At 43.8% G+C, this 14,105-nt stretch overlaps 1 protein-coding gene across 1 annotated transcript; it reads left to right on the forward strand.

The window, feature by feature from the left end:
• Positions 1 to 5,353: 5,353 nt before the first annotated feature.
• kcnj10a (potassium inwardly rectifying channel subfamily J member 10a) lies at positions 5,354 to 13,974 on the forward strand. The gene is made up of 6 exons (XM_057028262.1): positions 5,354 to 5,968; positions 8,975 to 9,352; positions 9,471 to 9,682; positions 9,768 to 9,899; positions 10,133 to 10,310; positions 12,353 to 13,974. The coding sequence occupies exons 2-6, from the start codon at positions 8,983 to 8,985 to the stop codon at positions 12,757 to 12,759; spliced, it is 1,299 nt and encodes a 432-aa protein (XP_056884242.1). The 5' UTR covers positions 5,354 to 5,968; positions 8,975 to 8,982; the 3' UTR covers positions 12,760 to 13,974.
• The last annotated feature ends 131 nt before the right edge of the window (positions 13,975 to 14,105 follow it).

Genomic DNA, 14,105 nt, shown 5'->3' on the forward strand with positions numbered 1-14,105 from the left:
AATTTAAACTAAGGTACCTGTAGCCCCTGTGGCGGCACATTTTCGCCAATCGGGGGCCTCTCGACAACACCAATTTAGGCCCAAAATGACCTACCGACCGGTATGTTTATGGTCAGGGTAACTTGCAGTGGGTTAAACATTCACTCTTGTTTTAAATGTGAGAAAGCGCTAAACAGGCAGGCATGTGAACTGGGACATAACAGGTTCTCAGAGGTACATAGCTGTGGGTACTGGAACTGCTGGAATGTTACGGATCAGTTGGCATCCTCTCATGCCAGTCATGAGATCGCCCGAAGGAAATGCAGATCTTAAATATGAGGAAAACCTGCATAAATAATGAAACCCTTTAATGTCACATTCAAGGTCTCCTTTATCAGGCCTCTTTTCCAGCGTTGTTTGTTTGATAACAGTCGAAGGCTGCGTTCCAGAGATTACATAACAGTTTTGACCGGCTGACCCGCAGCGCAGCAGCTCAATCCCGTCGGGTTCACAATGACCCTAGACAATAACCCCCCTTTACAACCACCGAGCTTGTAAACTTGGCTGTTCATGGCATTGTTAGTGTTTCCGAACACACTCGAGCGAATGAGACCATCTTCCCTTTCAAAGATAAGCTCAAGAAGTAGAAGATAACTGACTTCGACCTCTCCGCATGCTAGTTCTGTGTTCCAGTCGCCTGAACTCGCAGCTATGGGTGGCACCATAACACTGCAATAGAAGAAACCTGTGATAACTGCCCTTCAACAATACCTGGTTGCTCAATTTATGCTCCAGGGAAGAATAGAACATCTCAACATGGCATATGTAACAGGCGTTCGCAGGTCCACATGGAAGCGTCAACAACAGTGCGATGACACTGTGACCCCGCGAGCAAACAACCTGCCGGATGGAGAGTCGCTTCTTCAACACAGCTTTTCACAGCGTAACATGAGGCGCTAAAACGTCAACAACGACACCCGAAGCACTCGTGGAGGGGGACCTGCATCATTATTTACATCAATTTTCCATTAAATGAAAAACAGTATTTGACTACACTGGATTTATTTGTTTTTATAGAGCCAAATACATCAATTATACTCTAATTCAGTGAACGCGTCCCAGAAATTTTGAGCTTTATCCAACAGTTGTAAACAAAGTACACGACCTTCTGTAATTCTCAGGATGTTTTGTGCCCTTTAGATTGAAATAAACTGATAACTGGAAATGCAACACATTGTCCAGGTACAGGTTCTGCAGTAAAATTACAAAACTGCAGATGCGTCAAGAAAGGATGCGTGATGCTGTTATTTTCCCCCTGCAAGCCTGGGTTTTTAGAATTTTACTGTTAGTTCCTTGTAAAGTGCCTCATTTTATCGCATCATTGTGACGGCCAAAGTTAATCAGTGACAGAGACAAAGTAGAGCACTAAACCCAGTCAGCACCAGAATCGGATTGTTGGGGTCGTAAAAGCTTGAGTCCCTCTTCCTGGGAATTGCACAACTCCGGCGACAAAATGTGACTGGTAAATCAAACATGTGACCAACCTCTTGGTTTAGTGCGCAATATAACATTTAATGACAAGTGACAGCAAAATGGGAGCTGAAACTGAGAAAGCACATAAAGATAAAAAAAAGCTTATCTTGTGATTTGAACAGATGATTCCATACTGCTTGTGTGTGTGTGTGTGTGTGTGAGGATGCTTTATGGTTATGAAGACACACTTAAAAATGCTTCCATGTTTTGAATGCCCTCCATAAATCCAGTTGATCTCTGATCTCTGAACCCTCTTGTTTGCAGTATAACGTAATGTCACACATCCCATATGAATGTAGCCCATGCACACACACTTTTATCTGCAGAGTTCAATATCAATCTTTATTTATATGGCACTTTTCATACGCTAGGTAGCACAAAGTTCACAAATTTCATTGCTGTCAGACGTTTTCCTCTAACAGGTTTCTTTTTATCAGAGGTCTGTCAGGTGATCATGTTTTTGGACTCGGGCAGCCTTGGCCTATAGCAGAATAACTAAGATGTTAACCTAATGATTAGACGACCCTCTAAATATGATAATAATGTCTAGGATAATAATTGGAACTACACAATTACTGACAATAAGCTTATTCAAAGAGGAAGGTTTTAAGTCTAATCTTAAAAGTAGCGATGGAGTCAGCCTCCTGTACCTGGACAGGGAGCTGGTTCCACAGCAGAGGGGCCTGGTACCAAAATGCTCGGCCCCCATTCTACTCCTAGAGACTCTGGGAACCACAAGTAGACCAGCATTCTGAGAGCGGAGCGGTCTATTGGGATTATAAGGCGTCACTAGCTCCTCCAGGTAGGATGGAGCTAGGCCTCTGAGGTCAGAAGAAGAATTTTAAAAATGATTCTAGATTTAATGGGCAACAAATGCTGGACTAACTTTTATGCCGCGTCAGTAGTTTCCTGATCTTTGCAATGCTTCTCAAGTGAAAAAAGGCACTTCTAGAGACTATTTTAATGTCTTTTAACTTGTTAATTCCCGTCGGAAATGTTATAATAACACAATTGACTCATCCCATTAATAAAAAAAAGCAGTCAAAGCCTTGAAGGCCACTTTTCCTTGCCCACACCACCAATGAGGCCACTTCCTGATCGAATCAAAACAAGCCAACCGCACTGAAAAACTTGGTGGAGGACACGAGGGGGTCTTTCATGAGCGCGCATGTGTGAGAAACGGCCACTAGGTGGAGGAAAGATTTCAGTGTTGAGCAGCATGCAGCTTCAGAAATCATGTGGAGGCGGGAAGGAAAAAACAAACAGGTGAATTTGCGTGTGTATGTGGGGGGATGTTAAGGAGAGGAAGTTGAGAATGAAAGTAAGATGACAACATGTGATTGAAAAACCCAAACTATTCTGGGTAAAACTTTCCTAAACCTTTGAAGGCAGTAACCCTAACGGTTAGATTGAGTGGTGCTAATGCGATTTCTTCCAAGTCTGTTTTTCACATTGCAAAATCAACATGATTTGATTCTGATCTTCACCTTCAATGGACCGAGTCACTTGCTACATGTATCTAGTTTCCAGTGTGTTGTCAAATAAGTATCTTCAAAAGTGTCTCAACTGCTTAAGAGAAAAAGCAAATGAAAGGGAACAAAATGCAAAGAGCTGCAGCTGCAGAGAAAACAGTGTTGCAGTTGGGCCTCAAATACTGTGGATACTGGTGAGATGTGTTGAGCCCACTTGCTAACAAAACTGGAAGCTCAAGAATGAGAAAACATGGATTTAAATTTTAAACTGACTTAGTGTTACGCTGAACTGGCTTGAGACCGAAGAAAAACCCAGTTTCCTTTATTTCAGGGTAGACGAACTCAGGGTTTTTGTTAAACCTGCTTTCTGAAACGGGCCCCTGGAAACAATAGAATCTTCAGATATGAAACATCAGATATGAAACATCAATGTGGCAAAGAATTGCAGCATTTCATTTACAGTAAATTCGCTAAGAAATGCTCCGAGGAGCAGGTAGAGGAGACTCCCGCCAGTTACCTCTCCCTATTGCCAGCCCCCCCCATGTTAACAGGCTAACATTAATGTTAGTGTCTGTAATGCATGCTAGCATGTTATAGGAGACTGGGTTCAGCAACCTAGCACAAACAGCGTTCCCTAAAAACTGTCAAAACCTCTGCTATATATGTCCTTAGTAGTCAAGCCTGCAAAACAGCGCAAACCCCCTACCTTCCCAGTCACGTACATTTTGGGGAAAGCTTCGAGCTTTCCTGACAGACTACTGAGTTGCCGTCCTCCGTGTCACAGAAAAGCGCTGAAACTGAGAAAAAGGGGAACGTGTTTTTTGTTTTTTTATTTTAACTGGACCCTCCGGTTTTCTGAAGACCAACCCACTATCAAAATCTAGTGGTGTAAACACATAAAATGTGTGTAGTAAAGGACCACCATGCAGCTCTGCCCAAGTTTGTTTTCCTATTTATTAGCTGATGCTTCCCCACCCGGGGAAGGCGAGGACAACCCTCAACCTTTTTCTCCTAAAATCGTCACTACGAAGGTAAACAGTCACATATAATCTGGGCCCCCACAGTCGAAGGGCCCCATTGCTGTGGAAAAGGGGAGCCCCAATCTCCGCAGGACGGGAGAGGGTATTAAGGGGCGAACAACACCCCCTGGCAAGTTGGAGGGGCCCCACAGATTGATGTGCGTGTGAAACCAGCCGGGCCCGATATTGCGCAGCGCCGGGCTCATTGTACGCCACGTCCCAGCTGCAGATTCATGCATCTGCGCCCTGCCCGGGGACTCTCATCTGGACATACGGTAAATTTAACCCTGGCAAACCAAAGTTCAAAGGTGGTCTAGAAAAAATACTAGGCTTGTCCAATATTTTGGAAAAAGTAAAAATGTCTTTTATACCAAAGGAGCCGTGTTTTCATGAAAACAGTTGGCAAAATCAGAACTACAATTTGACTAATGCCAGATTTTCAAAGATGGCCTCTGGTTTTGCCAGACTAAAAACCAGAAGCATTTAATGAATCTGGATTGTCATCAAAACCTGACCTTGTATTATGTTGGTCCCCTCTTCACTGTCAAAACAGCCATTCAAGCATGAACTCTAGACCCCCGAAGGTGTCCTGGGTTGTCTTGCACCAAATATTAACAGAGGATCCTTTAAGTTCCATTCTTTGTCTGTTTGAGTGTCCATGAATGGGACTTATTTAACAAGCACAGGTTCTCATGTGGATTGAAATCTGGGGGATTTGAAGACCAAAATACACCTTAAAACCACTCCTGAACAATTTTTACACGGTGCGTTACACTGCTAAACCAGGTCACCGAAACCAGAGAATACGGGTTCAAAGAAAGGGTATACATGGTCTGCAACAATAGCTAGGTAGGTGGTACATGTCAAAGTAACATCCACATGGATGGAAGACCCTTGGTGTCCCTAAGGAACACTGTCCAGACCATCACACCTTACTTGCCTTCTACCAATCATGTATCCTGCTGCCTTGAGTTACCAAAATAAGCGATATTACTCTCGTTAGGACTATTGGTAGCAACTTGGAATTCACCCTGCAGTGTCCATTCACAGCAGGGCCGTACACACTTGCAAACACCCCATTGGGTCCCCCTCCACTCAGGCGGACATGGCACAGCCTCACAGAGACGCACCGACATTATCCATTCACTGCACGCTGGCCAATGCAAAACAGCAAGCGGCCAAGTACCCAAGAAAAGAGCCTTGTTGTGATTGTGGGTTTTTTTCTCTTTCTATTGCTGGTTTGTAAAAACCTCTGCTGCAAGTGCAACAACTTCCCCGTTTGTATCTTCTGACCATCAAACGTTGACATGAGAAAGTTGACAAAAGGCCGAAACAGCGGAGGAGACCTGACAACAAAGGGGCCCATTTATAGCGTACAGTGAGGGAGAGACGCGGCGAGGGAGGGTAGGAGGACAGGCTGGGAGGAGAGTTGAATTAATGAATTAAAAATGTCGTGAAACAGCGGTTGTCGAACACTTTAGGGCTTATAAAGGAGTGCAGGAACAGAGGCGTGTGTCCCGGAGGAGTGGACAGCACTGGCTTCTTTAACTTTCCCCTGTCCAAGGGCTTATGTCTTCCTCACGGCTCCACATCCGAGAAGAAAACAGAAGAAATGCAAACTGTCCTCATCTGATTACATAATGACCCAGTAACAGTGAGCCAGAACCGGTACTGCCAGTACCAGCGTGCTGGGAGACACCGACTGACCGCTGCTCACTTCTCAGACCTTCTCTTCTGACGATATTCCTACATTTGTCTTTGAGAGGGTTTTTTATTTTTTTTTATTTTGAGGTGACAAAATCTGAAAGCGGCTGAAAGATGCTAGCGCTGCTGGCGAGCGCACCGCACATTGGAGAAACTTTTTGCTGTTGCTTTCCGCGCGTTTATCTGTTTTTTTAAACTTGCCTACGTTGTGAAGCTAAGTAGAACTTGGCTTTCAGAGCACACTTCCAAGTCTTCAAGAAGGTAAGAGGCACATAAACGCTGCTTTAAATTCAGGAAAATATTAGTTCAACGTGGGATCTGATTCATTTGTTGATGTAGTCTTCATCCCAATGTCCACATTTAAACTGTGTCACTTTGCTTTAGAAATCCAACCTACATCAAGTTCAACAGTCGTGCTAATCAGAGGTTTTTCTAAATTTTGCCATTTTTGTGAGAGATTATTTTGATTTATTAGCACAAGATCAATAAAAACAATACTTTGACATTTACTGAGTGATCTGTGAGTAATCAGGACTGAAGTATCACATTTTAGAGAAGATACCAATTTATTTCAGACAGGTGAGTGAACGGATCTCAACTGACCACTTATGGTGCACAATGTAACTTCATCCTAACAAACAAAAAGAGGTAAAGAGAGGAAGGAGAATGGAGGAAACCTCAGGTATAATGTGACCCCACAACAAAACAACTCATAGTTCTTGAGGAAAAAATAAATGCCGGAGCACAATGGGGCAGGCAGATTTACAGATATTTGGCTACAAAAATCGAACGTAAAAGTCAACGCTAAGTTACAGCCTATGGCAGCCACCTGCTGCTCCCTGTTGTTAAATTTAGGTCAGGGTTGTAACTCTTCTGGTGCTAAATCTGGGCTGAGGAAGTTGAGGGAGGTGTTGGAATTCAAATGGATAGACTCTGGATGCACATTTACGCTCTTCTGATTAACTAAATAATTGCTCCCTGTGAAGTTTTGCACAAAAGATGACTATTTTCCACATGCTGTTTGACTCCATTAGACTATAATGTGCAATTTTTTACACGGGAAATGACAAAAGTGTTCACAGCTCAGCCTCACGCCACCTTCAAGCACTCAAATGTGGTTAGATTGTTTTTAGCTTTATTCACAACCACGTATTTGTGAAGAAATATTTCCACACACACACACACACACACACCCTGAAAATGTTATTTTTTCAGTGGCCTACTACTCAGAAGTCCTACAGCATGAACTACAGGAACCGCTCCTTTAGCACAAGAACAAGTTAGCAGCTATTACAAATGCTGTCCCGATACACACAGTCCCTATATAGTGCTTCAATTCACTCTACTCTAATATTGGAAATAAAATAGCATCATGACAGAGAAGGTAAAGCTTTAGCTCTAGATGATGGGCAGAGCAAAGGTTTGTGAGGTGTTGTAGCTACTTAAAGTTGTATTTTCTGTGCTCTGTAAAGCTAACAATAAAGAAAGTTAGTTGAACTGGAACAAAGGAAGGATGCTATCTCTTAATAACAGCTCTTAATAACACATGTCCGTGTGTGTATGAGGCGTTTTGTTTGGCCATGGCTGATGTGCAGATGCCTCCTTGGCACATACTGTAACGCCGGACAGCGGTCGCCCCCTCATTCACTCATGCTGCAACGACTCTTTTCAATGCCGAATGCTGGGGGGTCCTTCAAGGCAGTGGTCAGTGGACTGGGACACTGTGTGGTGGGGATTACACTCCCCTCTGGAATACTAATGTCCAACCTTTGTTGCCAAACAGCTTCCTCTACATTCCCTCCACATATATTTCTTAACCTCCGCCTCTTTTGCTGCTTTTGTCACCCAAAACCAATTCCGTCCCTTTCTTCCCTGCTTCCTTGCACTGTCAACTGCTGTACACTTGAATACACACCATCGAATGTAGCCTCCACCACACACACATGCAAACTCTCGCTTTCTCCCCTCTCCCAGGGTAAATTGGTCCCTCTTTCCCTCGGTTGTATTTTTTCAATTGTATCTTTTGTTTCATATCCAGCAACAAAGGATTTTTGTGCAAACGGGGAACAGAAAAGAGGGGGTTGATGGTCAGAGAAAAAGATAAACATGCTCTGACTGTAACTCAGAGAGGAAATAAAAATTTCAGCCACAAATGCCCGCAGTTGATCTACTCTTCAATTATTTGACAGATGAAACTTTTGCAGGCACATTGATAGTGCTAGTTTTAGAGGAACAGAGGAACACAAGGTTAGGACTCACAGAAACTAATCACACAAACTTTCCACCTGAGAGTTATGTCGACTTTCCAAACCAATGCAAATGTCTGTTTCTACTGAGTGTGGACAAGAGAGTCAAACTGGAGATGGACACGGCCAATCACGTGGGGCTCCCATTGATGCTGCCTCTTTCGCCGCTCTCCCCCTCACCCGCCCCCAGCCCGTCCCTTCTCAACATTCACAGCACAGACATCAACACAGATCTCCATTCATTCACCCGGTGCGGGCTCCATCACAGACCGGGGAGAGAGCAGGGTTAGGAAGGATGAGGAAAGACAGAGCGTATCAGATTGTCCCGGCCCTTGGGCTTTTGTTACGTTTGCCCCGGAAAGAGGAGACAGATTTAGACAAGAAAAACGCTGTTAAGAACGAGAGCGAGGGTAGGAAGAGAGTGCAACGCTCGTGGGGCTCAAACTGCTCACAGAGCCAGTCGTTGCAGGGACTATAGGTGTCAATGGCACCCGAGGGTGAGACCGGGGGCGGGTCATTTTCTCAAAATCACGCTCATGCCGTTCTGTCACAGGGCGTCACTATTATCCACCCGAACAAGAACGTAGCTGGCATGGCAGCACTGCGACTCATTCAGGTCTTTCATAAGAGTTGGGACAAGAAACCCAGGCAACACAGGTCCTCTGGTGCTGGGCGGCAAAAATGAACTAAGACTCCAACCTTCCATGATTGCCACAATTTGGATTTCTGATTGATATGCAAGGATAATGCCTCTCTTCTGTAACAAGCATGTGCTTGCACTTTAGGTTTTTAATGTGAAAGGCCAGCTGTGCCTTCATGCTGAAAGGAGGCTTTTATTTTGACAAGGCCAGCTGGCTCCAGAGAAAGGTGCATTGAACAGATGGAAATGAGCTTCTAATCCCCCTCTCCTTCTTATGTAATTGGAAAAAGTTTCCTTTCATCTGTCTTTCGCACATCCTGCACCTTTTCATCCGGTCACACCACATTACTGGCCATATGACTCGTCTCCAATCCCCTGCAGGCCCAGCCATGACCTCAGCAACGCCGCCATCATCTGGGAGCTCCTCTCCTCAGAAAGTATGCCACTCCCAGACGCAGACTGATGTCAGCAAGCCTCTGCTAGGTTCCCAAGAGACCAATGGAGGTTCAGCAATGGGTGCTGGAGGCCCTGGCGCTCTGAGAAGGAGGCGCAGAGTACTCTCCAAAGATGGACGAAGCAATGTTCTCATCGAGCATGTTAGCGGGCGAGGGGCCCTCTACCTCCGCGACCTGTGGACGACTTTCCTGGATATGCAGTGGCGCTACAAGTTCTTTCTCTTCTCTGCCACCTTTGCGGGAACCTGGTTTGTGTTCGGAGTGCTCTGGTACCTGGTGGCGATGGTGCATGGAGATCTGCAGGGTAAAAGCTAAATGCTGAAAGTTATTTTCAATTAAGTGAAGGATGACGGATACATCATTTGCATTGAAAGGTACTTGAGAGAACATTCCTCAATCCCTTCTTCTGTCTGAACCTCCAGAGTTCAACCCTCCTTCCAACCACACCCCGTGTGTCATGGAGGTAAAGACCCTGACAGGAGCCTTCCTCTTCTCGCTGGAGTCTCAAACCACAATTGGCTACGGTTTCCGGTGCATCACAGAGGAGTGTCCCGTTGCCATTGTCCTTCTCATCTTCCAGTTGGTCATCACCATGGTGCTGGAGATCTTCATCACAGGAACCTTTCTCGCAAAGGTACAAGATCCCAAACTTGACAAGTCTACTATACTGTATTTTATCATCTAGTCATACAACGTGATGCATTTTTTTATGTTTTGAGGTTGCTCGTCCTAAAAAAAGAGGTGAGACGGTGAAATTCAGTCATCACGCAGTGGTATCACATCATGAGGGACTTCCCTGCCTCATGATCCGAGTGGCTAACATGCGCAAAAGCCTGTTGCTGGACTGTCAGGTATGCAAATTTTGGAGATGGAGTTAAGTTTACCTGCGATAACCAAAAAACCGAGAAGGAAATTATGCTGTATCAGAGCGAATGTAGATGATGACTTGGTTACGCCACTCAGAGGACAAACAGCTTCTGACGCAGATATCGGCCATTTCGGGTATTAAACCTGGGGCCTTTCGGTTACAGGATGCCTTCTGCAACCTCTTGGCAACATTTACTGACTCCATCTTGGCTCCCAGGTGACGGGGAAGCTGCTTCAGACATCCATGACCAAGGAGGGCGAGACGGTGCGGCTAGACCAGCGCAATGTGCCTTTCCAGGTGGACACAGCCAGCGATAGCCCCTTTCTCATCATCCCACTAACGTTCTACCATATCATAGATGACAGCAGCCCCCTCAGGGAGTGGGCAGCTACAGGTAGGCATGCAGTAATGACTTTGCCATAATGCCATAATATACGTTCTACAGCAGAAAATAGCACATTTTAGCCTCAGGTGCTTTAATAGTTCAGATACACATCCGGTATTTATATTCCAATAGGCCTCAGAGTGACTCCATTGCAATGTTATGATACTGTGGCCATCAGTGTTAGACAGAAGGCGTGTACATGTAGTATATTTGTACATGTAGGTGTATTGTTATTTATAGTCATGTGCTGCATGCTTGGCTGCCTCTGACTGCACAGCGTTGGGTGGAATGTGCGTGAGGGAGATTGCGACCCTCCTCATTTGAGCACAATGCTGCACAGTCTGGGGTGCTGACAACAAGCCCGCGCAGATCCATTTCCCAGGGGCTCTGAGGAATCAGTTCAGAGGCCACGATGACTTGTTCTGGTTGCTGCATTTTGGCACTATTTTTAATTTTTGCGATAAATAAGTGATAAATGAACCGGAAAATCACATGTGATGAAGCTTTCAAAAGGGCTCGTGATAAACCTGACAAACCACCTCATTTAACTAAGTAGGGAGGGTTTACTCTGGGCACAAAGTACTTCCATAATCAATGGGTTAAGAATGCTTAAATATATGTGCTAACACCTCTCAAAGTTTGGATAGGGTTTGGGAACTTACCATCTGGAGGCTGTTAATCCTTTTTTCCTGCTCTTTTCCTACATCCACTCAACTGCTCTAAGAGCTCTAAACTGACCCATGAACATGTCTGATGTCAGCATCCATCCATACATCATCTTCTACATTTTTCCCATAACAGGGGTGAATGGGAGGCCTCTTAAGTTAATTTAGAGTTGACCCAATAAACCATCTCCCCAAATCTATGGACAGTGGGAGGAAATTGGGGATACCTGGAGAGAGAGCACGACAGTGCTAACTGATCCATCACGGTGCTAGCCTCTGATCTCAACATGCGTGTAATAATGATGAGTACCTCAATATTACTTTTGCTTCTATTTCCACATTTAAAAGTGTCAGATCTTTAAACCCCGTAAGAAGGGTACTACTTCCTTTTTTGCAAAGAAGTGGGGCCACTTTTGATAAAGAGTTAAGTGTCTGGTGTTGTACCGTCACGTATCGTACCCTACCCATTCCTCGAAGGTTTGGACGAATAGAGCTTTGGCTCCATGTGTAAGGTAAGATGCTGTAGTGATGGGCCATAGAAAGGTTTATACAGTAATGTTCCAAACTGCTGAGCTGGAATCTGAGCACAGTCTGTTTTAACGCAGAGCTGTAAATTGAATGCAGAGGCAGTTTTTTTTTTCCGTGGCTCTTGACTTATTGGTCTGTTTGACGTCAATGCATAAAAAAACAGGAGGGAAAGGGGATGATATGTTCAGGTCTGGTTGAGGAACTCAACCAATAAGGTATGTATAATGCAGCTTTTTAGATGTGTATTTCAATGTCCTCGATGATGACTTTAATAGGCATCTTGCAGCACCCAAATTAGGCCAAAATGGAGAATCCATTGACCAACTGTGTGTACAAGCAGTTGCGAAACCCTGTGTTTTTTACCCTGGGCCGACGATTATAGGTCCGGTCTTTGGGCGAGGACTTGTTTAGACAGATGACACAGATGAGTCGACATTCTGAGCAAGGCCTGTTGACGCAGGTGTGCGCTTGTTTGAGCGCCAGCCGGTATGTCCTCCATGTAGCCGGTGTCTTCCTCGTAGAAGCTGATGTGGGACTGATTCTAGAGGCTTTTAAAACATTCAATATTTATGTTTGCATGCGTCAAGCCAGGCTTGTGTTGTGTGTGGTCATTTTTATGAATGAGATTGAATGTTTTACTGGAATCCATCTGTGAGCGGAAAGGTTTTTGTGTTTTGAAATTTTTTTTGTCTAGATTATGACCTGGAGTTACAGATTCATAAAAACATCCACTCGAATTTGACCTTGATAGTGTTGTAATAAAGGGTGTAATGTGAATGAATTACTCAATTTACACATGTATTTTTGAGGCAAAAATATTGTAATTTTCTGCTATAAAATGTATCCGTTTATCTCCAGGTAGTGAATGGGCAGACCCAGAGCTGGCTGATTTTGAACTTCTGGTAATCCTGAGTGCCACCATTGAGCCGACCTCTGCAACCTGCCAGGTTCGCACGTCTTACCTCCCGGATGAAATACTCTGGGGATACGAGTTTCCGCCTGTGGTCTCCCTCTCTCCTTCGGGAAAATATGTCGCAGATTTCGCCTTCTTTGACAAAGTGGCCAAAACAAAAACCTCGCCCCTTTTCAAAAAAACCCTGTCAACGATTCCTGTGTCACAGGGGTCTCATTACCAAGCCAAGGAAGGTAATGGTATGGATACCGAGAAGATGAGATTAGAAGAGAGCTACAGAGGGGAAGACAGGGGAAAAGAAAGACGTATTAGAGATAGTAGCCCGCTATGTGTGCGAATTAGCAACGTGTGAGGAAAGCAGTTGGCGGTAGCTGATGCGAAACTTAGATCAGACACAGACAAGAAGAAAACTACACAAGCTGACAGTGTCAAAAAAATCTGCCCACCCATATGTACCCCCAAAACCATACAGATGTACCGTGTGTAACTGAAGCGGAGGGGACATGCAAATATCGGTGCTAACACACGGTAGTTTAAAACTCAGCAAAAGTACTCCACACATCAACTCTTCTGTTTTCTCCAAAGAAACTTGAATACATCTCATGTTGAAAAGATGAAGATTCTTACATTTTTAGGACAAGGGCAATGTTCTCAAAACTGTGGTATGTGTACTGCTAGTTGTACCTGAGCACCAACCAGAGGGTCTGTTTTGATTTTGCTAAAAAGTTATCTAAATTTGATTTTATCCCCGTCTAGGCATATACATGTTAAATATCGTCTCATTTGCCACTACATAGCTAGGGTTATTCTGACAGAAGGGTCAATATGGTCACTAAATAGTATTTTTTTAATTACGTAATATGTGCAACAGGTGGTAAAAATACCAGAACTATTTGGGGTTTTTTTTTTAACCAGCACTGTATTGTGTTTTATGTACCCTCAAGTTTTGCTCTTTAGAATGAATGTTTCTCTGTGTTTTCGAGGCACGCACATGCTTAACAACACTACTAAAAGCACTTTAACTTTGATGAAAACTGTCATAAGTTTAAGGGAATAACATCACTAACTTTGACACTTGATGCACTGTAAGAAGTTTAATTTTTATATGGATTTTATTTGGATTCATGCACTTGAAAGTGGACATTTTGTGAGTGTGTTACAACTCTTTTTATAAACACTACCTGTAGGATATGAAAGTGTACTTGTTCACCTGTGTATAAAACACTGCTGTATCTTTTTTCCTCCATAAAGTTTATACAGAATATGTAGTTTCTACCAATGTCCCACCAAGTAACTTTGTGTTTAACATGTATTTAGGACTTAACTTAATTTTGTAAATACTACTCTAATAGTACTAAATGCACCTACTGAACTCTACTGAATGTGTTCTGTTTCACTCAAACCAAGTATTCAAAGTAGCTGAAGTGATTTTAGTCTCCATATCTGAAGGGAGGATTCACTTGATTGTTAGTCTAGAACCTAATTTGTATAGACTCAGAGTACACTGGCCTAACTTAAGCACATTTTTAAAGTTGTTCTTTGAATAAAATTGTTCTCCAACATTGAATTTCAGCCTAACTGTTCTTTGTGCTCATCGAGTGTGCCTGCTATAGTAAAAATAACTTGCAAACACGTGTCTACTGTGAGGCCTTAATTAACACTAATTATAAGGAGGTTCTAATCCCCTTAGCTCATGTG

The sequence above is a fragment of the Takifugu flavidus genome, chromosome 3 (genome assembly GCF_003711565.1).
Source record: "Takifugu flavidus isolate HTHZ2018 chromosome 3, ASM371156v2, whole genome shotgun sequence".
Classification (NCBI taxonomy): Eukaryota; Metazoa; Chordata; class Actinopteri; order Tetraodontiformes; family Tetraodontidae; genus Takifugu; species Takifugu flavidus.

Coding starts and splice junctions, on each gene's coding strand:
- kcnj10a (XM_057028262.1), top strand. CDS start 8,983: ATGACCTCAGCAACGCCGCCATCATCTGGGAGCTCCTCTCCTCAGAAA. Junction 9,683..9,767: donor CAGGAACCTTTCTCGCAAAG/GTACAAGATCCC, acceptor TTATGTTTTGAG/GTTGCTCGTCCTAAAAAAAG. Junction 10,311..12,352: donor CAGGGAGTGGGCAGCTACAG/GTAGGCATGCAG, acceptor GTTTATCTCCAG/GTAGTGAATGGGCAGACCCA.